The sequence below is a fragment of the Cavia porcellus genome, unplaced genomic scaffold (assembly GCF_034190915.1).
Source record: "Cavia porcellus strain 051 isolate PalLab524CR breed Dunkin Hartley unplaced genomic scaffold, mCavPor4.1 scaffold_17, whole genome shotgun sequence".
NCBI lineage: Eukaryota > Metazoa > Chordata > Mammalia > Rodentia > Caviidae > Cavia > Cavia porcellus.
Genome location: NW_026947500.1, coordinates 45,152,402 through 45,173,182, shown reverse-complemented (window position 1 = coordinate 45,173,182; position 20,781 = coordinate 45,152,402). Strand labels below are relative to the sequence as shown.

The 20,781-nt window shown below is 57.4% G+C and overlaps 1 protein-coding gene and 1 long non-coding RNA gene across 5 annotated transcripts; one reads left to right on the top strand and one right to left on the bottom strand.

Moving 5' to 3' along the window:
* Positions 1-73: 73 nt before the first annotated feature.
* On the top strand, positions 74-7,800 carry LOC134470958 (uncharacterized). The gene is made up of 2 exons (XR_010040247.1): positions 74-1,545; positions 6,085-7,800. It is a non-coding gene; the product is annotated as an uncharacterized LOC134470958 (long non-coding RNA).
* Pgpep1 (pyroglutamyl-peptidase I) lies at positions 7,501-19,564 on the bottom strand. Of its 4 annotated transcripts, XM_003465186.5 has the most exons (5): positions 19,436-19,564; positions 17,312-17,364; positions 12,407-12,523; positions 11,103-11,335; positions 7,501-9,950 (listed from the first exon to the last, which is right to left on the bottom strand). In XM_003465186.5, exons 1-5 carry the CDS (start codon positions 19,467-19,469, stop codon positions 9,758-9,760), a joined length of 630 nt encoding a protein of 209 aa, XP_003465234.1. In that variant the 5' UTR covers positions 19,470-19,564; the 3' UTR covers positions 7,501-9,757. The 4 variants fall into 4 exon arrangements, with proteins under 4 accessions (XP_003465234.1, XP_005001663.1, XP_063084075.1 ...); XM_005001606.4 differs by lacking the exon at positions 12,407-12,523; XM_063228005.1 differs by lacking the exon at positions 17,312-17,364 and having other exon boundaries at positions 19,436-19,546.
* Between the last annotated feature and the right edge of the window lie 1,217 nt (positions 19,565-20,781).

Sequence of the window (20,781 nt, the reverse complement as noted above, 5' to 3'; positions counted from 1 at the left end):
TAATTGGGGGGCTGGGGATTTAGCTCAGTGGCATAAGCACCTGCCTTGCAAGCAGGCAGTCGTGAGTTCAATCCCCGCTACCGATAAAAAGGAAAAAGACAAAAAACAAAAAACAAAACAAAAAAAAAAGAAAGTATTTGGATTGCACAGAGGGGTGCAGGGGTAACACCGACACAGCGCCCCACACGTGCTGCAGCAGGAGCACTTGCTCTCCCTAGGTCGACACAGACCCTGGTTCTGATCCCAGCGCCGACCCCACGGGCTGTATGATCCAGGTAAGTGTCTCATCCTCCCTGTGCCGTAGATCAAGAGCCGCGATGTGAATCGGTTGATAGGATCCTCTAGTTGCCACCAGGGACACAGAGTGACAATAGTCACTGCTTTGTTTGCTTTCTGGGATGCCAGATACAGGGTCTAAGCTCTTCAGGCCTCAGCCCTCCCCCCCCCCCAGGCCCCTGCAGCGCCTTAGGGGAAGGGTGCCCCTGGAGGCCTCAGCGGGAACCACACCAGCCAGGCACTGGACGGCTGTGGCTCAGGCCCACCTGCCCAGGCCCAGCCTGGCAGGTCCCCCACTGGGGGGGGGCAGGAATGGGCACCTTTCTGCTCCTCCCTGTCGTGCAGAAAGTGGGGACACAGTTGTGATCTCAGCTACCCCAAAGGCTGAGGCAGGACAATCGCCAAATTCCAGGCGAGCCTGGGCAGCTTAGCAGGCCCCCTGGCCCCAGGTGCTAGGTGTTGAAGGGCTGGGGAGGTGGTCCTGTGGTGAGCGCCTGGGGTTTGGTCCCCAGGGCCCTGTGAACAGAAGCATACTGAAGAAGGCAAGAAACCAAAGACAGAAAAGGGACCCAAAGAACCCTCGTCCTGCACCAGGGCCTCACCCCAGCTCTGACCCCACCTCCTCCTATGTCAACCCAGCCTCTGGCCAAGCGAGCTCCCAGCAGGAAACCCAGTCCAGCCCTGGTGTGCGTTCAGTAGGTGCTCAGTAAACGCACAGCTCACAGCCTCTCAAAGGTCAGGGGACCCAGGCTCAGCAGGGAAACGGGTGTGGGGCGCACGGAGGCCTGGGTGCCTCTGCAATGCCACCCTATCAGGGCTGCACACAGTGTGGCGATGTGTTTTTTCCCCCCCTTTTCTTTCTTTCTCTTTTGTAGTTCCCAACCCTGGACCTAGGACACTGAGGTGCACCCCCAGCCTTTTTAATTTAATTTTATTTTTTTAAAGTTTTGTAACAGGATCTCACTAAATCACTAAATTGCCCAGGCTGGGCTCAAATTTGAGATCCTCCTGCCTCAGCCTCCTCAGAAACTGTGATCACAGGCATGCGCCACAATGCCCAACTGCTTTCTTTTTTTGGTGCTGTGTAGTAGTTCCACAGCTCTGCTTCCAGCAGGGTTCTCTGTCCCTTTAAGAGGAGAAGCAGTCACTGTTTAAATTTATGCCTGGAATTCCCCCGGCCTGCATCGCGTGTCTCACGTGTCTCGGGGTCTCATGGAGGTTTCCACCTCGCCGCACCTGGAATGGTGATGAGCTCACCGGCAGAGGGCGGTGAGTAAGCTTGGGCAGGTGGCCAGGGGTGACCTCAGTGCTCCCCACAGCCGAACTGGAGCAGAGGTGTCGAGGTGACCGTGGTCCTGCGGTTGGCAGGGCGCCCCACACCCCATGCCTTCTGGGATGCGGAGGGGACTGCTCTGTGCAAACAGGGCACTGGCCCAACACTGGAGCAGTGAGGGCCCTTTGTTGTCATTTCCCGGTACTGGGACTGAACCCAGGGCCCTTGCACGCAATCCCAGCCCCAGCCTTCTTTAAAATCTTGAGACGAGCCGGGCAGGGTGGTGAGCACCTGTCCTCAGGAGGCTGAGGCAGGAGGATCTTCATGAATTGAAGGTCAGCCTGGGTTACACAGCAAGACCTTGTCTCAAAAAGACAAAAGGAAAAAAAAGTTTTGTTTTTTTTTTTTGACACCAAGTTGCCCGGTCTGGGCTGCAACTGGTGATCCTCCTGCCTCGGCCTTCTGAGGGCTGACCTGTGAGTATTAGCTAAGATACAGGGCGCATTTCCTGGGGTGCAGACTGGAGAGGAGCCTAGGGAGACACAGTCTTCCTGTGGTCCCAGGACATGGACCCACGGCCACCACCTCACAGGTGACAGATGGAGGTGGGGACGTGACCAGGTTACAGGGCCACAAGCAGGGAAGGGGACAAGATGGACCCTGCCAGGCCTTGGAGCGCCCAGGGTCCGCTTCCTGTGGCTTGCACTGGGAGCCGTGAGCTCGGATCCTCCAGGCCGCCTCTTCCTGGCTGCACCCCAGATGCACAGGTCGCAGGCCTGGCAGTGGCTTCCGCTCTGAGCTCACCGGCAGGGCCCCACCTGGCTCATGCGGTCATTTATTGACATAGTTTTATTGTGTACAAAGCAAAGGCCCAGTTTCCCCCTGAGGGGGGGGGTGCAGAACCCACCCTCAAGACTTAAGACCTGGCTCCCCACAGAGCCGCCTGTCTCAGCCTCCCACTATGCCGCAGGTGGGTCGCCAGGGCCAGCTCCGCCCTGGACCCTGGCCCTGGCACCGGAGTCGATGTGTGGGTCCCCGTGGGCACAGAGCGAGAGGGAAAGTGCTGAATCATGAGGTCACCCTGGTCACCTGGTCACTCTGGTCGCCTTGGCGCATAGCCTGGAGGCTGCCGTAGCTTTTTCTGGCCCGACCGTTCCATGCCAGGACAGGCCAGGTAGGCACAGGGAAAGCCATGAACACTACCACTGAGCAGTGATGGCCCCAAAACAGCTGCTTGCTTTTTAGGTTTTTGGGGGTTATTTTTGTTTTTGTTTCTGAGACACTGTCTCACTGTGTAGCCCAGGCTGGCCTCAAACCGAAAGGGATCCTCCTGTCTCAGCCTCCTGAGTGTTGGGACTGACCAGCGTGCATACTAGGACCAGCCAACAGATTTTCATGGAAGTTGGTTCTAATACATTCGGGGTCACCGCGAGGAAATGCTGGGAGAAGCAAGGGGTGCAGAGCGGAGGCCAACTCCGGCTCACTGGTGTGCAGGGGCCCCGCTGTTCCTGTTAGGGGCTGAGCACAGAGGGTGGCTTCCTCCAGGCCCGCAGGGCCCCGCCCCATGACCTCACTTCCGCCCTAGGGCCCGCCCCTCTGGGGGCCCCACTGCTTCCTATAGCCCCACGCTGGGGACCAAACAGTGCTACTTGGGGGGCCTATAGGGATACTGAAGATCAGCAGGGTGGCCAGCAGCATTGCCTGAAAACAGCAGCTGAGCTTGACGCACGCCTGCTACCCCTGCATGCAGGAGACTGAGGCAGGAGGATCGCCATGGGTTCAGGGCAGCTTGGGCTACCCAGGAGTTCAAGGCCATCGTGAACTGCATAGTGAGATCCTGTTTAAATAAATAAATACACAAATAAGTTGTTTAAAAAAGGACAAGAGTGAGGAAAGCCCAAGGAAAAAACCCAGCACTCTGGAAGGCTGAGACAGGAGGGTCTCAGGCAATTCAGTGAGACCATTTCAAAATAAACAATCAAAAGGGCTGGGAATGGGGCTGGGGATTTAGCTCAGCGGCATAAGCGCCTGCCTTACAAGCAGGTGAGTTCGATCCCTGGTACCGATAAAAAGGAAAAAGACAAAAAAAAGAAGAAAAAAATTGAGAAACACTGTAGGGATATGCTGAAACCCAGCAGCACGGTCAGTGCCCCCCAGAAAACATAACCTGCCACCTGGTGGGAAGAGAAGGAAGGGCCGGGAGGGAGGCATGCAGAGGCCGCAGGCGGTGAGCAGGAACAGGACCCTGGAATCACTGCTCCACCGAGCACAGAACAAACCTGGCTGGCCCTCAGCTCCGGAGGCGCAGGAACGGGAGAGGTGACAGCCAGCAAACGCCAGAAATAAAAGTGGGTGAACCAAGTGTGGCCGTGCATGTCCCTAGTTCCAGCTGCTAGGCAGGCTGAAGCAGGATGGTCACAGGTTCAAGGCTTGGGCAATTTAGAAGGACTTGGCCTCAAATTAAAAACATAAACTGGGTGTGGTGATGCACACTTATCATCCCAACACTGGGGAGGCCAAGGCAGAAGGAGCTGTAAGTTCAAGGACAAGCCTGGACCACCGAGGGAAACCTGTCCCAAAACCAACTCCCCCCAAAAAACACAAAGGAACGGAAATTTAAAAATGCAGGGCCTGGATTTAGCTCAACGGCATAAGTGCCTGCCTTGCAAGTGTGTGATCGTGAGTTCCATCCCTGGTACTAAAAAAATAAGATAATAAATAAATAATGCAAACAGCAGTCTCTGTGATCTGCTGCTTAAGACTCTTTTCTAAACAGTTTTGCTCGCTGGTCCAGCCCTACCTTTTCCATGGCTATATAGTACTCTTTGGTGTGACCATATGCTAACGTGTCTCTGAGCTCCAGCTCCCCACAAAGATGCATGCAGGTTTCCTCTGAGCCTCCCATCTAGAGTGAAACAGCCAGGCCACGGGCCTGTCCTGGTTCAACTACATAAAAGTTTTCAAATCACTCTTTGCCAAGGAGACCCTCATTCCCAGCCCAGTCCTGAGTAATGGACCCTGGGGGGAGGTCTCCAGGGTTGAGGGTGGGGTTTCAGGTGGGTTTCATCCTGTGACAATTTAGACTGGGATTTCTGTACCTTTGTTGTTTAGTTTTTTGAGACAGGGTCTCACTATGCAGTCCAGGCTGGCCTTAAACTCCTGGCAATCTTCCTGCCTCAGCTTCCTGAGTGCTGGGAAGACAGGTCTGTGCTACAACCAGCTTCTGTCAGTCTTTACCCTCACGCCCTGTGATCTGCTAAGCCTCAGCCTCCTGCCAAGTGGCAGCTGCACCCGGGGACAAGTGGACAGTTGGTTACAAGCGCAGGGACCTGGCTTGTCCAGTGCTGAGCTCCGAGCCGCCTCGAGCCGCCTCACTTCATACTGACACTGTGGACACACAGAGCCTCTGTGGGCTTGGCTCATGTACCCCGCTGTGCCCCTCTGCTCATTGAGACTTCAGTCCAGGGTGGGGACATATCGCTCTGAGAGCAGGACTCTAAGCTGCTAAGTCCCTAAGGGGCCTGGGCTGGCTTTGAGTTCAGGAACCTTCTGCTTCGACCTCCTGCCTTGCAGGGCCTCAGCAGGGGAGGGAGAGGTGAGCTGAGCGGGGTGCAACCTCTTCCCCTTCCCCTAGGGCCTCGGCCTGCAGGGCGGCCTGGGGGAGGGGGACACGGCAGACCGCGGTGACTCAGCAGGCCCCACCTGGCCACTGGAAGCGGACAGCTCAGCCCTGGGACCAGCTGTGTGGCTTCCTGGCCGCAGGGACCCCAGGGCCACCTGAGCCCCGCAGGAAACCAGTCAGCTGAGGCCCGCGTGCACCCCAAGCTCTCTGCCCAGGCCTCCGCCCCCGTGCACCGTGACTGTAACTGAGGCCTGGGCCTGGCTCCCAGTGGCGCTGCAGGCCCCAGAGGCATGGGGCCCCGAGTCCCAAATGGAGATCCCGAAAGGACACTCAGGAAGGCAGCCTGGAGCCTTTACCCCTCCCTCATTCCCTGCCTCCCTGCCACACACACACACACACACACACACACACACACACACACACACGCCATCCTGGACTTGTCTGGATAAGTCTGAGACCCGCTTCATGAAAGCTTGAGGCACAATACAAAAAAAAAAGCAAGCCTGGGTCACTAGTGCCAGCCTGAGGCCTGAAGGTCAGTGTCACAGAGGGTCTGCAATCCACTGATTTGCTCTCTTCACTATTAGCCAGGCTTATCAAACTTGATTAGCCAGGTTTCCAAGATGACTTTGGTGTCTCCTTCCCAGCCTGGGGTTTTGAAGCATGGGTAAGTTTTCCAGGTTTAGTTGCAGGGCTGGGGATGGCCCTTCCTGGGAGAGCACATGGGGAAAGTGAGTCTGGGTGGGGTCAACAGAAAGGAAGGATAAGGGTTCCTGTGCCCAGTGGGATCAGAGAGGAACCAAGGAGGCTGTTATGGACCCTAGAGTCTGGACCTGCTTCTCAGAGTGAGGGTGGGAGCTCCCAGTCATGGCGAGGAAATTATTTTCTTTTTTTTTTTTTTTTTTTTTTTAAGACAGAGTCTATGTAGTCCAGGCTGCCCTTGAACCCTCAGAGAGCTTCCTGCCTCAGTGCTGGGTCAGGAGACCCAGGCAACCCACAGGCTCTCATGGCCTTCGAAAAAACAGTCGGGTGATGTTGGGCGCACGGGCACCGTGGGGGCTGAAGAGATACCTGGGTGTCTAGGGGGCTCCAAGGAGAGGAGAGAATGAGTTTGTGGACTGAAGTTCTCTGGAGAAGCCACATGGACAGGAAAGGCCCCACTGACACTGACCTTAGCCTCCTCATGCAGGGCTAAACCTCCATGACTGGTGTGTCAGCTGCCTGGAATGTGTCACCAGCTCCACACACTTTTGCCCCTCTGCGGCACGGGAGAATGCCCCCCAGATAACATCTGAGCCCCAGGAGCGGGAAGCGGCCTGGGCCAGCTGTGTGTGGGCCACCTCCCTGCGGCTCACCTACCCCCTACAACTTCCTGTGTCCACTGCTACAGCGGGGGCAGTGTCCGCAGGCAAAATAAACTGCTGGCCTGTGTCCTTGGAGGAGTTTCCTTTCTTCCTTGGTACCGGGATGGAACCCAAGGCCTTCACACGGAGCCACATCCCCATCCTTTTTGAGACAGTGTCTCGCTATGTCATTAAGTTGCCCAGGCTGGGTTCCAACTTGAGACCCTCCTGCTTCAGCCTCCCAGAGCGCTGTGCTCAAAGGCGTGCACCGCTGGGCATGGCCTCAGGGTCCTTGTGTCATGGGGACAAAGTACCAATCAAACAAGACTGTGAGGAAGGGAAACCGAGGCTGGTGGAAGTGAGGAGAGCCCTCGGGTCTTTTGGGCTGCTCAGGGCTCCAAAGGGCCCGTCAAGGTGTTGCCACCACATGGTGAGACACAGGGCAGAGAGGAAGGGTCTTCCTGGCCCCTGAGGGTGCAGCCAACACCCTATGGAGCCCCGCCTCAGCCTCCCCTTGGCACTGGCTGCAGTTCCCGTGGCTCTTGCCCCCGACACTGCTGAGTCTGAGGCAGGGGAGCCGCAGGTTCAGGGTTGGCCTGAGCCACTCAGGAAGACCCTGTTTCAAATTAAAACCTAAGTAAACACAGAGCCAGACAACAGATGATAAAGAGACAGTGCGTCCTAAGGGAGGGGACCCTAGGGTCCAGGGTTCACTGCCCCTGTCCAGGACAGGCCTGGCCCCTTCCGGCCCTCCCTAGTTGTCCTGGGGATGGGGATTGATGGCACTGCCGTGACATGCTGGCTGCATCACCTCAGAGCCTGGTTCAAACCACGGTGCAGGCTCCACTTGCTGTGTGACTCGGGCAGGTGCCTCGCTGTGTTTTGCCACAGAGCGAAGGGCGCAGGTGCAACGGGGTCTGCTTGTCACTGCCACCAGCTGAGGACAGAGGCCAGGACAGCCTCGGGCCACACACAGGACACACAGATGGGGACATCAAGCTTTATTTGCTTTCCAGGACGCCAGGTGTGGGGTCTCCAGGAGCCCAGGGGTCCCTGACTCGGGGGGCCAGGAAGAAGCTACAGGGGGGCCTCTCTGGGGACTGAAATCAGTCGCCATGGGCAGCAGGGGTTTCCTAGAGACTTCAGTGGGGGCAAAAACCTGAGATATCGGGGCCCAGATCATGTGGGTTCTTGGAGTGGGTGGGAGGGGGAATGGCAGTGGGCAGAGCCCAGCGCAAGGCCAGCTGGGGGAAGGGGGCCCTCAGGATGAGGAAAGATGTTCCGGTCACCCCAGCTAATGGGGAAGCTGAGGCAGGAGGATATGGACCGCCAGGCTACCCTGGGCTACACGGTGAGATCCCAGCTTTAATAAAACCTTAAAAAGGGGCTGGGGCAGGGCTTACTGTCAAGTGCTCATGGGCATATGTGAGGCTATGCCCCCCAGGTCCCCAAAACCAAGGATAAGACAGAGACAGGTCCCCTCCCCCCAGGGAGAAAGACAAAGCCCTTTGCCACTGTCCCCTTGGGTTTCAGGCCACAGGCTGGGGACCAGAGAACAAGGCCCGGTCCCCAACGACCTGGAGGACTCCCGGGTTCAGACACTCACAGGCAGGGGAGGTCAGAGGTCACCTGGCGAGACAGCAGCGCCCCCTGCTCCTGGCTGCTGTCACCCTGTGTGCTGTGGGGGGCTCGAGCCTGGCTTCTGGCATGAACTTCTCACTCTCAAAGGCAGCCAGAGCCCACTATCCAGCACCCCGGAGGCTGAGGCAGGAGGACTGCAAGTTCAAGCCCAGCCTGGCCAACTGAGTGACTCTGGGGGACACTGGCTCTGCTCCACACTGAGCAACCCACTGAGTCCTGACCCCATCCTCAGGGATGGGACTGTCCCTGCTTAGCCCAGTGGTGCCCAGCTCCTGCTCCTCCTGCCAGTGGCCCCTCATTCCTCCTGCAAGCCACTGCTCAAAGGTCCTCTGTGCACCACTGCTGTCCTCCTGTCCCCAGGGACTGGCACAGAATGCCACCGTCCCGTCCCCTCATCTCTCTCCAGCATGGATCCCTGCTCTCCCACGAGCAACACTTGGAACTGCCTCCTGCCTTCCCGCTGCCAGCCCTAGACACGTTCCTGGGCTACCAGGACCACGCCCTGGTGGAGACACCCTCAGCCACAAAGGGGCTTCCCACAGGTCCACCATGGGGAACCTATGGGCCACGCCCCAGGGAGCCGGACTGAGGGGCACCACTGCCCTTGCAGCAGAGCCGAGGTGGCCCCAACACACCACACTGGTCTCCGGCCACCTCCAGGGCACTCTGACAGCTCCCCACTCCAGCTGGAATCAAGACTGGGCTGCACTGTGCTATTCCAGGCGATATTACCCTCACTCTGGGCCTGCTGGGCTCAAAGTCTGCAGGGAGCAGGACGATCACATGCTCCCACTGTCTCCAGAGCCATCGGCCAGGGGCTGCCCCCAAACAAGCCCGGGCATGCCGGGCTCCGCTGTGGCCAGTGACAAGTCACAGGTGGACAGGAGCTGCTTTTTGGAGGGTCCCTGAGCCCAGCGGCCTGTGCCTGCTATTGGGCCTCAAAGGACCCAGTCCCATGGCCAGGCCCAGGCTGCCACTCAGAGCAAGGTGGGAGGAGGGCCCTTGTTCTTGGTCCCAAATCTAAGATGTCAGGTCTGGGGTTCGGTTTGGGGCCAAGGGCAAAGAGGCTGCACCTCAGGAGAAAGACACTAATGTTGGCCAAAGCCAAGGTTTCAGCCCAAGGGAATATAAGTCACCCACTGTGTCCCCCAGCAGCACTACCGCTTTGGGGTGCAGCGGGCAGGGAAGAGAAAAAAGCAGTAAGAGCCGGGCTGGTGGTGCACACCTGTGGCCCCAGCACTTGGGAGACTGAGGCAGGACAGTCACTGTGAATCTGAGGCCAGCCTGGGCTACCTACTGAGACCCTGCCTCAAAACAAAACAGAGCAAAAAAAGGAGAGGAAGGGAAATCCAGTCAACCCAAAAGCTGCCTGCCCGAGGCTGCCCCTTTTAAGAGGTCTATTTAAGGGACCAGGCTCCTGATGGGACGTTCAGATTGGACCAGCTGGTCTACCCGCCGCCAACCTGGCAAAGGGACCACAGTGGCCCCCCTGGCCCTGGCCCCTGAGTCCTGGGCTCCTTCCAAGCAGGGCGCTGCCAAGCAGGAGGGAGAGGAGGCGGAGTGCAGAGCCCCAGGAGAGTGGATCCTCGCTCTGGACAGTGCTCAGGGTTCATGGCAGCAGCTGATCTTGCCTTCTGACTGCTCCAGCAAGTCCAGCATCTCTTCGATGATGACCCGCAGCGCCCTGCCCAGCTGGTCCGCGTTGTAGGGCTTGCCCAATGGCGGCACATGAACGAAGGCTGAGCGGCCGTGGCTCTGGTACAGGGAGGTATAGTAGGTGAAGTCACAGAGGTACCTGGGCCACAGGACAGGGCAGGAGAGAGCACAGGAACGCAGTCAGACTCACTGTGTAGTGTGCCTCACAGCTGGAATCCTAAATGTCCTCCAAAACCCACACTCCTGCAGGGGGCGCTATTGGGAAGTAGTGGAACCTTTAAGAGGCGGGGCCTAGTGGGAGGAAGGTAGGTCATTGGGGGGGCATGGCCTCAGAGAGCAGCCCCGCCCTCCTGATGCTCCTGCTGAGGTGCTCTGCCTTGAGCAGGTTCAAAAGCAGGGGAGCCAGGTATGGTGGCCCAGGCCTGTAATCCCAGCACTCAGGAGGCTGAGGCAAGAGGATTGTTGCGAGTTGGAGACCAACCTGGGCTACAAAGTGAGCTCAAGGCCAGCTTGAACTGCATAATGAGACCCTGTCTCAAAAAGACCAAAAAAAAAAAAAAAAAAAAAAGCATGAGGGAAACTAATCATGACCTGAGGCCCTGGAGACATGTGCCAAAGTCCGTCTTTTTTGTTCTGTTTTGTTTTGGGACAGGGTCTTGATTTGTAGTGCAGACTGCCCTTGAAATGTATAGCCCAGCCTAACCAGGCAACCCTTCTGCCTCAGCCTCCAGAATACTAGTGTAACAGGTGTGTACCACCATGCCAGCAGTTGTTGTACAACACAGTACACGCCTGGAATCCCAGCTGCTTGGGAGGCTCAGGAAAGAGGAGCATGAGTTGGAGGCCAGTAGGTCTCAACAGCTTAGCAAGACCCAGTCTGGAAACAAAGGAAAAAAGATGGGTGTGGGTCCGTCCAGGAAGGGTGAGATGGGTCTGAGCCCCAGCCCCACCACACACACACACACACACAACACACACATGAGAACAGAGGACAAGAAGGGCAGCCTGAGTGCAGGACAGGTGTACTTTTCGCGGTTGTAAACTTAGTTACACTTTTGCCCTGAAACTTCCCCTGAAAGCTCCTTCTTCCTGTGGAAGTAAGGGCAATCTGGCTGCAGCCTTGGTCACCCCCTGGACTGATTCCACTGGCTGAGTGGGTGGTGTCCCTTTCCTCCTGTTCCCTTCCATGTGCATCCTGCCCAAGGCTGCATGCTTGGGCGAGGAGGAGAAGGGTGTGGGAGTAGCTGTGCTCCCCGGCTCATGCCCACCCCACAGGGCCCGCCACGCCTACCTGCCGGCATCCTGCGAGATGGTCACCGACACGTCCAGCCCCAGGGTGGTGACCCTCTTGCAGACGGCGTCCATGTCAATAATGGAGTCAATGCTCTCCGGCCCATCCTCCACACAGCACTGGGAGCCGGGGCAGAAGCGGCAGTTGTCCAGGCCCTTGTAGCCCTTGTTGTGCCCGCATTTCTCCAGTGTGACTGCGGTCGCCATGCCCGACACCCCGACATGCACCACCAGCTGCAGACCAAAACCCAACAGGGAGGGCTTAGCAGGGGCTGGCCGGGCCAAGCATTTGGGATCTTCACCCAGCTTTGCCTGGGGCTAGTGTCTGACCTCCAGCTGCTGGAGCAGACCCTGCGGCCCACCAGCCAAAAGGTCTGTAAAACAGACAAAGGTCTGAAGGGAGGGGCTTTGTTTGCAATTACAGTGCAACACCAGACACAGTTCAGCCACTCACACTCACAGGCAAGGTCTGGGTTAAGGAAATGAGCAGCTATGTAGCTGTTAAAATATCCAAGGTGGCATTAGAGGGAATGAGCTTCAGGGCAATCACAGGTGAATGAAATAAGAACGCTGAGTTTTTATAAAATTATTATGGTAAAGACTCAGTGCTGCAAATCCTCCTGGAAATTCCCCCTCTTACTCCATCCATTCACCCGTCTTTCCTGAAACAGTTCTGGGAGCTGCCGTGACGGAATGATCTGCTGACCTCTCTTGGCCTGGATCCTGTCCTCATGCAACACGTGACCAGAACACACTTTATTTTCTAAGCATAGGATTACAGCAGAGGGAAAGCGCGGCTCCAGACCTGAGCCATTCTGCATGGCTAGCGACCCCAGCCAGGGGTAGACACCGGCTCCCAGGAACCAAGGCCGGGGGCTGCGGTGCGGCTCAGAGGCACAGTGTTGGTCTAGCGCAGGTGGGGGCCTTGGGCTCCACTTGACACCAGGAAAGGAGGGAGGCCCGCGCAGCAGTGGAGGCGCACACCTATGTTCCCAGCGCTCCGGAGGCTGAGCCAGGAAGATCTCTCCAAGTTCAACACCATCTTGGGCTACATAGTGAGTTCAAGGCCAGTCTGACCTACATAGTCAGACCTTGTCTCAAAAACAAAGCAAAACAATTTTTTAAAAGAGAGAGAAAGAGAAGAAAAACAGCTGGGCATAGCCATGCACACTTATAATCCCAGATTTGAGAGGCTGAGGCAGGAGGATCTCAAATTCAAGTCCAGCCTAGGCAACTGAGTGCCGCAGAAAAGGCTGCCTCACAAGTGGGTCAGCCGGGCCGGGGCCGCCCACTGGAAGGCCTCACCTGCGGGCTGTGCTTCTCCCATAGTGCAGGGATGAGCTGCTGCACCGTCCTGTACTCCACCGGGATCTCGTACACGTGCAGGTCCACACTATCACCCAGTCCCAGCTTCTCTAGCTCCTGGGGGGAGGGGGAGGCACAGGGTATCAGGCACCACCTCCTGACCTGGCCCAGAGGACCCTGCTGCCCACTGTCCGCCCCAAGGCTTCCTGTGCCCCCTTCTCCAAAGACGCCCAGCGCAGTCCCTGCAGCCTGCAGGGTGCACGCCCTGCCTGCCTGACCCTGGGAGGAACACTGAATGGCTCCGAGCCTCAGCTTCCTTGTCTGTAGGAAACAATGAAAAACTAAGCATCTGGGAGAGGCAGTAAAGGTTGCAAGAACTGAGGCACTGGCCAGCCCTGAACTCACTCACAGAGACCCTCCTGCCTCAGCCTACCGAGTGCTGGGATGACAGGTGTGCACCACCAATGCAGGCTTGCGAAGAATTTCTGTTTAGGCACGGGGTGTGGTTCACACCTGTACCCAGCTCATTGGAAGCTTCCACCACAGGAGGATTAAGGAGGTCCCTGAGCTCGGTAATTACTGTGCGGCTCTGAGCCCAGCACCTGGCAGGCTGAGGCAGGAGAATCTTCATGTGTGAGAGGCAGCCTGAGCTGCAAAGTAAGGCCTTGTCCCAGGATGGACTAGGAGGACTGAGGCCAGGCATGGCAACAGGCCTCCAAAATCCAGGGCAGAGGCAGGAGGCTCGAGTTCAAACTCAGCCTGGGCGGCTCCCTGAATTCGTGAGACAGTGCAGAAAGGGCCAGTGTGCCCCCCTGAGGTTCCAGCTCCTGTGCTGGGGAACAAATCAGCCACAAGGAGGCCATTCCCACCTGTGTGACTGAAAGCTGCTGGTTGGCAGGTCCCCACGTGGAAGGCCCCGCCTACGCTTCCCGTCTCTTATGCCAGGGCCCTCGCCTTGGCCAGGGGACTTTGCTGGCACCAGATGGAGCCTCCAGAGCATGGGCCATGGCCATGCGCCGAAATAAGCTGTGTTGTCCCAGGCAGCAGAAGCCGGGCTAAAACAAAGGTCACTGAGTTCTTTTCTCTCCTAAAGACAAATCATGCTGGGCCTGATGGTGCACGCCTGTCACCTCAGCTCTCAGGAGGCTGAGGCAGGATGGTTGTTGAAAATTCAAGGCCAGCCTTGGCTATGTGGTTATGTTCAAGGCCAGCCCAAACTGCCTAGTGAGACCCTGTCTCAAAATAAACAAAGAACAGCAAAAAACCCCAAACAAGACAAAGCAAAGGCCACATAGCCCACTGGCAAAGAACAAAGAACAAACTATGGGAGAAGAAGCCAGGCATGGCGGTAGATGCGTGTAGTCCCTGCTACTTGGGAGGCTGAGGCAGGTGACAGCCTGAGCCAGTGAGTTTAAGGCGAGTCTGAGTGACCTAGTGAGGTCCCTTCCTGGGGGGCAGAGAATAGGGCTGGGGGTGCAGCTCAGTGGTAAAGCCTGGTATAGGTGAGAGCCTAGATGCCACCCCCAGCATGAGACGGATATGGAGGAGGAAAAGGAGAGGAGGAAGAAAGGAGAAAAAAGGAGAAAAACTATAAATTTTGGACTTTACCAAATCTGAAAGAACTGAAAACAAGGTATTTCCGGGTTGCCGGGGTCAGAAGGAGGGACTAGGCGAGCGAGCCGGCTGAGTCACCGAGAATGAAGAACTGAGAACCCAGTCAAGGATTACACAACCGGGCTGGTGGATAGCTCCTTTTTTTCTTTTTTGGTACTGGGGATTGAACTCACAACTTTGTGTTTGCCAAGTAGGCACAGGTCACTGAGCTAAACCCCCAGCCCATGGAAGTTTCTCATTTTGTTTCACTTTTTTTTGTCTTATACCAGGGATCAAACTCACGACTGCGCGCTTGCAAGGCAGGCACTTGTGCTGCTGAGCTAAATCCTCAGCCCCTTGTCTCCATTTTTGAGACAAGGGCTTGCTATGCAGTTTGGGTACTCCTGAACTCACTATGTAGCCCAGGCTGGCCTCCCTCTCACGGCAATCCTCCTGTCTCAGTCTCCTGAGTGATGGGATGACAGGCTCAGGCTGGACAATTTAACCAGACCCTGTCTCAAAATAGAAAATAAAAAGAGCTGCATAACCAGCCACTCTGGAAGGCTGACGCAGGACGGTGGGGAGTTTGAGCCCAGACTGGGAGATTTAGTGACCTAGTGAGCTCCTGTCTCAAAATTAAAAAATAAAAACAAGACTAGGGTTTCAGCTCAGTGCAGGGGCCCTGGCTTCAATTCCCAGTGTAGAGGAAATAAAAATAAGATAAAATGAAATCAAAAGGGCCAGGCCTGCAGCTCAGCGGAAAGCACCCCTGGGTTCCTTTCCTTGGGGCAAAGCAAAGCAAGAGAAAGAGGGGCCACCTTCGCTGGGGCCGGAGCCGCACTGGACGAGAGGCGCAGGTGTTGTGAGTTACAGAAGCGGCCTGCTTATGTATGTTTTCCGGATAGGATCTCGCTATGCAGCCCAGGCTGGCCTCAAACTCACCACAATCCCCCTGCCTCAGCCTCCTGAGTGCTGGGATGACAGGCGTGCACCACTGTGCCCAGTTTTGCTTCCATCTTTTTAAAGGGTAGGGACAGCCAGAAAGCCCTCGTGGTGTGGGTGTCACTGGGCTCTGTATTCGGACTGTGCGTGAGAGGGGCGCTGCGTCCCCAGAGTCCTGCTCCTCCAGCTGCACTGTGCATACAGCCTGCAGACCCGCGCCCTGCGCGGCTGACTGATCCCTCAACCCCACGACAAAGGCTCTCTTTGTTCACTTGTGGCATCCTTAGAAGTTCTGTCTAGACGGGATGTGTGGTAACTGTCCTTGTGTGTCACTGCGCTCCATGACATGCTCGGGTGGGACCACTGCAGAAGGCTGAGCCCAGGGTCCATGGCCTGCACCTACCTGGGCCCAGCCACCCCCCGGACCCAGGGCAACAGCACACAGGGGAACAGGGTGCTGAGAGAAACAGAAGGGGACTCCTGCGCTGTCACCTCACAGTCCCCCACCCCCATGAGGGTATGAGTTCTGCCCTCGTGGAATAGAGAAGGGGAAATTAGGAAAGAGACAGAGAGAGAAGTGGTGAGAGAAGCAAAGATAAAACCTTGCACAGAGCCAGACGTGGGGGTGCACGCCTGTCATCCCGGCTACTGAGGAGGCTGAGGCAGGAGGATGGCAAGGTGGAGCCTGGCTTTGTAACCTAGGGACTTAGTTGAGACTCCATCTCAAAGTAAAAAATAAAAAGCACGGGGGTGGGGGGAGCTCAGTATGAGGGTCTCAAAGAAAAAGGCCAGAGAGAACTCAGCTCCCAGCTCCAGCCCTGCGGGAAACAAGGGGCGCAGAAGGCAACCGCCCCCCAGGGAGGAGGGCTCCTTCACGCATGCGCAGCTGGGCTCCCATAGGGCAGAAAGTGCCCTTGGCTGGGCCCTGGATGGAGGGGACAGACACATACTGTTACTGCTTCTGAAAGACACCCCTTGGGTATTCCCAGGTGTATCTTCCTGAAGGACAGAGGTGGAGGCTGAGGCAGGAGGATCATCATGAGGTGAGACCAGCCTGCGCAACACGGTGAGCTCAAGGCCAGCCTGAACTGCACAGTGAGACCTTGTCTCAAAAATCAATACCAACCCCCCAAATTTCCTGGCTCATACAAACAAGAGTGCATAGTGTGTGTCTTTGGACTCTAGAGAGTTTTGTTTTGAAAAGGAACCAATCAGATGGGCCAGTTGAGCATGTCTGTACCTGGGACCTAGCTGGGACCCCTCCTGTGTGAGCCACTCCAGAAGGGAGCAGGGATAGGGGCCCTGAGGGCCAGGCGAGGCCGGGGGTAGGGGGACAAACAGCTGCCAGCCTGGCCACCTACTGGTCCCAAGGCCGAGGGTTTCCACAGATTGTTTAATTGATTTTTCTCCCATTTGCATGCAGGCGCAGTGTCTGGGGCCCAGGAATGCAGACGCGGCTTTGTGTCCCTGAGCCCCGTGAAGGCTCCTGTCTGAGGCGTCACAAAGCCGACCCGGGAGGCTGTAGACACACTGCTGCTTTTTGTCTGTGGCTCGGCTGGGCAGAGACACGGGACACTGTGGTCCCATCTGCAGGGTCCCTGCCAGGCCCTCCAAGCTGCTGCTCCCCACCTAAGGCAAGCGTTTGCAACCCCGGTGGAGGTTGCAGCGTTTGCAGGGTGAGGAGGCAGGGAGGGAGGGTCGGATAATGGGGTTCCCTTGCTAGGGACTCCCAATGAAGGCTGGAGGCTGAGCGTGGACTGGGGCCACTTTAAATCAGCTGGCCAATGGGCCAGACTAATAGAGTCTGACTGTGGCCTTGGCCAAGGCAAGTTTCATGAAAGGAGAAACCTTTCTGTGTCGCTGTGCATTGTTCCCCAAGGTCACCCCCCAATCCCACCCTGTGCCTATCCAGTAAGAAACTTCGAAGGTCCCACAGGCTGGGGACACCCAGAAAGCCGCCCCTCCCCTCTCTGTCAGTATGCAGGGGTGGCTGGGAGGTGACTACGGGGGTCACTGTGCCCCCTCCTACACAGGTCAAAGACACCTCACTGTAAGAACAACCTGTTACTGGCTGGGGTGCTGATGGGACTCCTGTCATCTCAGGAGGCTGAGGCAGGAGGATTGCCCCAAGTCCAAATCCAGCCTGGTTACATAGTGAGATCCTGCCTCAACCCCCTGCTCCCCAAAATACCCCATAATCACCACGCAGGGGTGGCCAGGGCCCCCAAACACAAAACTCAACAGACACACTTAGCGCCGGCTACAATCTGATTCATGCAGTCTTCAGAATTTCAAAGGTGACTTTCTTGGGTGCCAGGCACAGCTGGCAGGAGCTCCCCGTTCCAGGCCAACTCCCTGTGTCTGAGTTACCTGGACTGCGATCCAGCTGGCATTCACGGTATGCTCCCCAAAAGGGCCGAACCCTGTAAATGCAGCAAAGTGACATGTCATCCACCAAGGGCCTGACACTGTTCCTGGGTGGAGAAGCAGGCGCAGAGCTCCAGGTTCGGGTGGCACTAGAGGTAAGTCCTGGATCTGGTCACACCCAGGGCCTCCCAAACTCCCAAGCTACTTTTTTTGGGAGGGATACCAGGAATCAACTGAAGACCTTGTGCTTGCCAGTCAGATGTTTGTGCCCCTGAGCTGTGTCTCTGCCCACCAAGCTCCTTTTAGATAAGGCCCTGAATCCTTTGCTGCCCTCAGGGTGCCAGCTTCCTTTTGTACCCCCGTGTCAAAGCTGGCCCCTTCCTTTCTCAATGTCTTCTTTTGTTTTGTTTTCTTTGATGGTTTTAGTTTAGGAGAAAAGGTCTCCGTATGTAGTCCGGGCTGCTCTCAAACCGAGTCTGGCCTGTCTGCCCAGTCTTCCCTGAAATTTATAGCAATCCTCCTGCCTCAGCCTCCAGTGTTGGGATGACAGGTGTGCACCACCACACGTGGCTTCTTCATTCCTCAATTTCTTATGCTCACCTCGACACAATCTATAATTTTTCTTTCTTTTTTAGATACTGGGGATAGAATTCAGGGCTCTCACACTTAACTACATTCCAGGCCCTTTTTACTTTTTATTTTGAGACAAAGTCTCACTAAGTCATCAAATTGCCCTAAATAGGTTTGAATTTACAATCCTCCTGCCTCAGCCTCCCAAAATGGGAGGATTATAGGGGAGCATCACGGAGCCAGGCAACCTTCCCTATAATTATGTTATCACTGTCTTGGTAGGGTCTGTCCCCTCAGTTCCCTACTCTGGACACATGGGCATGGTGAATCACCTCAGAGTAAGAAGGCCTTTCCCAACTCAGACAGTCGCCCGATGTGCTGAGTGGCCTGTGTGCACTGTGGTGCTGTTTCCTGGCATAATGTTCAGAGACCCAGAGAAGTGACGCCAGGTACTCAAGGTCACACAGCAAGAAGCTGGAAGAGTCACCAGCCCTCCTGGTGCAAGTGGTTACTCAGGTTAAAATATAAACCTCTCAACGGGCAGAGCCTCATGCTTGTCATCCCCGATACTCAGAAGGCTGAGTCAAGAGGATGTCACCTCTGAGGCCAGCCTGGGCAACTTAGAAAAGTGACCTTGTCTAACAATAAAAAATAAAACGCACTGAAGCCAGGTATGGTGGCACACACCTGAAATCCCTGCACTTGGGAGGCTGAAGCAAGAGAATTGCTTGTGAAGTCAGGCCAGCCTGGGCCACATAATCAGCTCAAGACCAGCCTGAACTGCCCTGTGAGATCTTGTCTCAAAAAAAGACAATAATAATAACAACAACAACAACCCATAATAAAATAGTACAAATAAGAAACCCGCGCTGGGCTGCAGTTTAGTGGTGAGAGCTTGTCGAGGCACTGGATTCCGCCCGCACGCTCGCGACATAAATAAATAAACCCACCCACAGCTCCGCAAGGGGCCGCAGGTCTGGGCCCCGGACCCGGCGGCTGTCAGAGTCAGGGAAGCAGGGCTGCAGCCGGAGCCTCGCTCCGGGAAGGCGGAGGCAGTGTCACCGCGCTCCGGCCCGCACACCTGGCCTGGCCCCGCGCTCCAGCCCGCCGGGCGCAGGCACCTGTTGGGCCGCTCCTCGGGCCGGAAGCGTGCGTGACACCGCGGCCTGCTGAAGTTGGCCAAGTCCCGGCGGCGCGGCCGGGGCCCCGGGGCTCGCGCGCAGACCCCGCCGGGAGCGGAGCCCGCGGGCCGGGGTCGCAGGCGGCTCCTGGCCAGCGTCGCGCCGCGATCTGGCTTTGTCCCCGGGGGCAGGGCCCGGCCGGGTGCGCAGGGGCGGCCCCGTTAGGTGGCGCCCGCTGTCTCAGTCCCCGTCCCCGCCGGGCAGGAGGCGTGCGGGGCCACCGCGGGCACCGGGCCGAGACAATCTCCGGCCGGGGCCGAGCTGCGCTCCGCAGGCGACAACTCCGCGACCTGCGATCGCCTCCAGCCCCAGCCCCGCCAACCCCGCAGCCACCCAGACGCCAGGCCCCGCCCCGCCTCAGGCCCGCGCCGCGTACCGGTCACCACCACCGCCTTCCGGGGCTGCTCCATAACGGGACCGCGGAGTCTCCGGCCCGCGGCGAAGGCACTGGCGCGTCCGCTGCAGCTACCGGGCTCGGCGCTCCCCCACGCCCGCCCCGCCCCTCCCTTCCCCGCCCCGCCCCCGCTCCACGTGACGCCAGAGGACCCGCCCCCAAACCCGCAGGCCCCACCCACCCCGTGTCTGTTCGCTCCCAGCCCCGCCCCTCCTCGGGCCCAAAGCCACGGAGGTCTGCGCGCACAAACCCCGCCCCGGCCGCGCCTACCCCAGACCCCGCCCCTGCCCAACGCTCAGTGGGCCTGTGAGCGCAGCAGCCCTGCCTCCCCGTCCCGCCCCTACCTCGCCTGGTATTACCTTGCACGCGCTCGGCCCCCAGGCCCCGCCCCAGCACGTCCGAGGTCCCGTCCCCGGGTGCGTGTGCGCCCCGCTCCTCCACCCCTCCCAGGCCCCACCCCTGCCCCGCCCCGCCCCTCAGCGTGCGCGCCTCCGCCCTTCTTGACCTCAGTTTCCCTCCTTGTAGGGATTAGAAAGTTCTGGAGTAAGGCCATTTTCACCCACGGGGCAAGGGCTGACGCCCAGCCAGGCACGCATGCTGCCTTTGTTCACCTGCTGTGCCCCAATTTGGCCGAGGGCTTGATGGAACATGCCTGTCATCCCAGCACTTGAGAGGCTGAGGCAGGAGGATCCTCGTGAGTTTGAGGCCAGCCTGGGCTACATAAGCAAGTTCAAGGCCAGGCTGCACGGCAAAATGAGACCCTGCCTCAAAGAAAAAAAAAAAAAAAGAATAAAACCATCTAACCACTGCTGCCTGGGGAACCTCAGGCATGGGCACAAAGGTTATTTGCCTAAAGCCACTGGCTAGAGCCTGGAAGGGTCACAAAAACTGCCTCCAGGCCAGGAAGTGAGGGAGAACGCTGGCCTGGAGGGGTGACCTGGCCACCCACACATCCCAGCCTTGTGCACGTCCTCCACAGGTGGCCCTAGGACCTTTGCACGGCTTCAACCTCACCCGGAACTGCCTGCAGGGACCCACAGACCTGCCGTCCCTCACATCAGGCTGAGCTCCAGCAGCTGGTGTGGTTGCATCCTTGTCTCTCCCAACGGTCATTACACAGAGGGATGTCAGCTGCCTACTCTGCTGTTGGTGACAGCCCCGGGCTGGCACACATTAGGTCCTGTCTTTGGGCCTCTGATGCCAGGTCCTCCCAAACAGCCAGAGCACAGAACTGAGCTCTTGGCCAGGTCCAGAGCCAGGCCTGGCCTTAGTCCTTTAGTGAGGCCTTGGCCTGGTGCCCAGAGGCCAGCTTGGGGGTTTTCTGCATC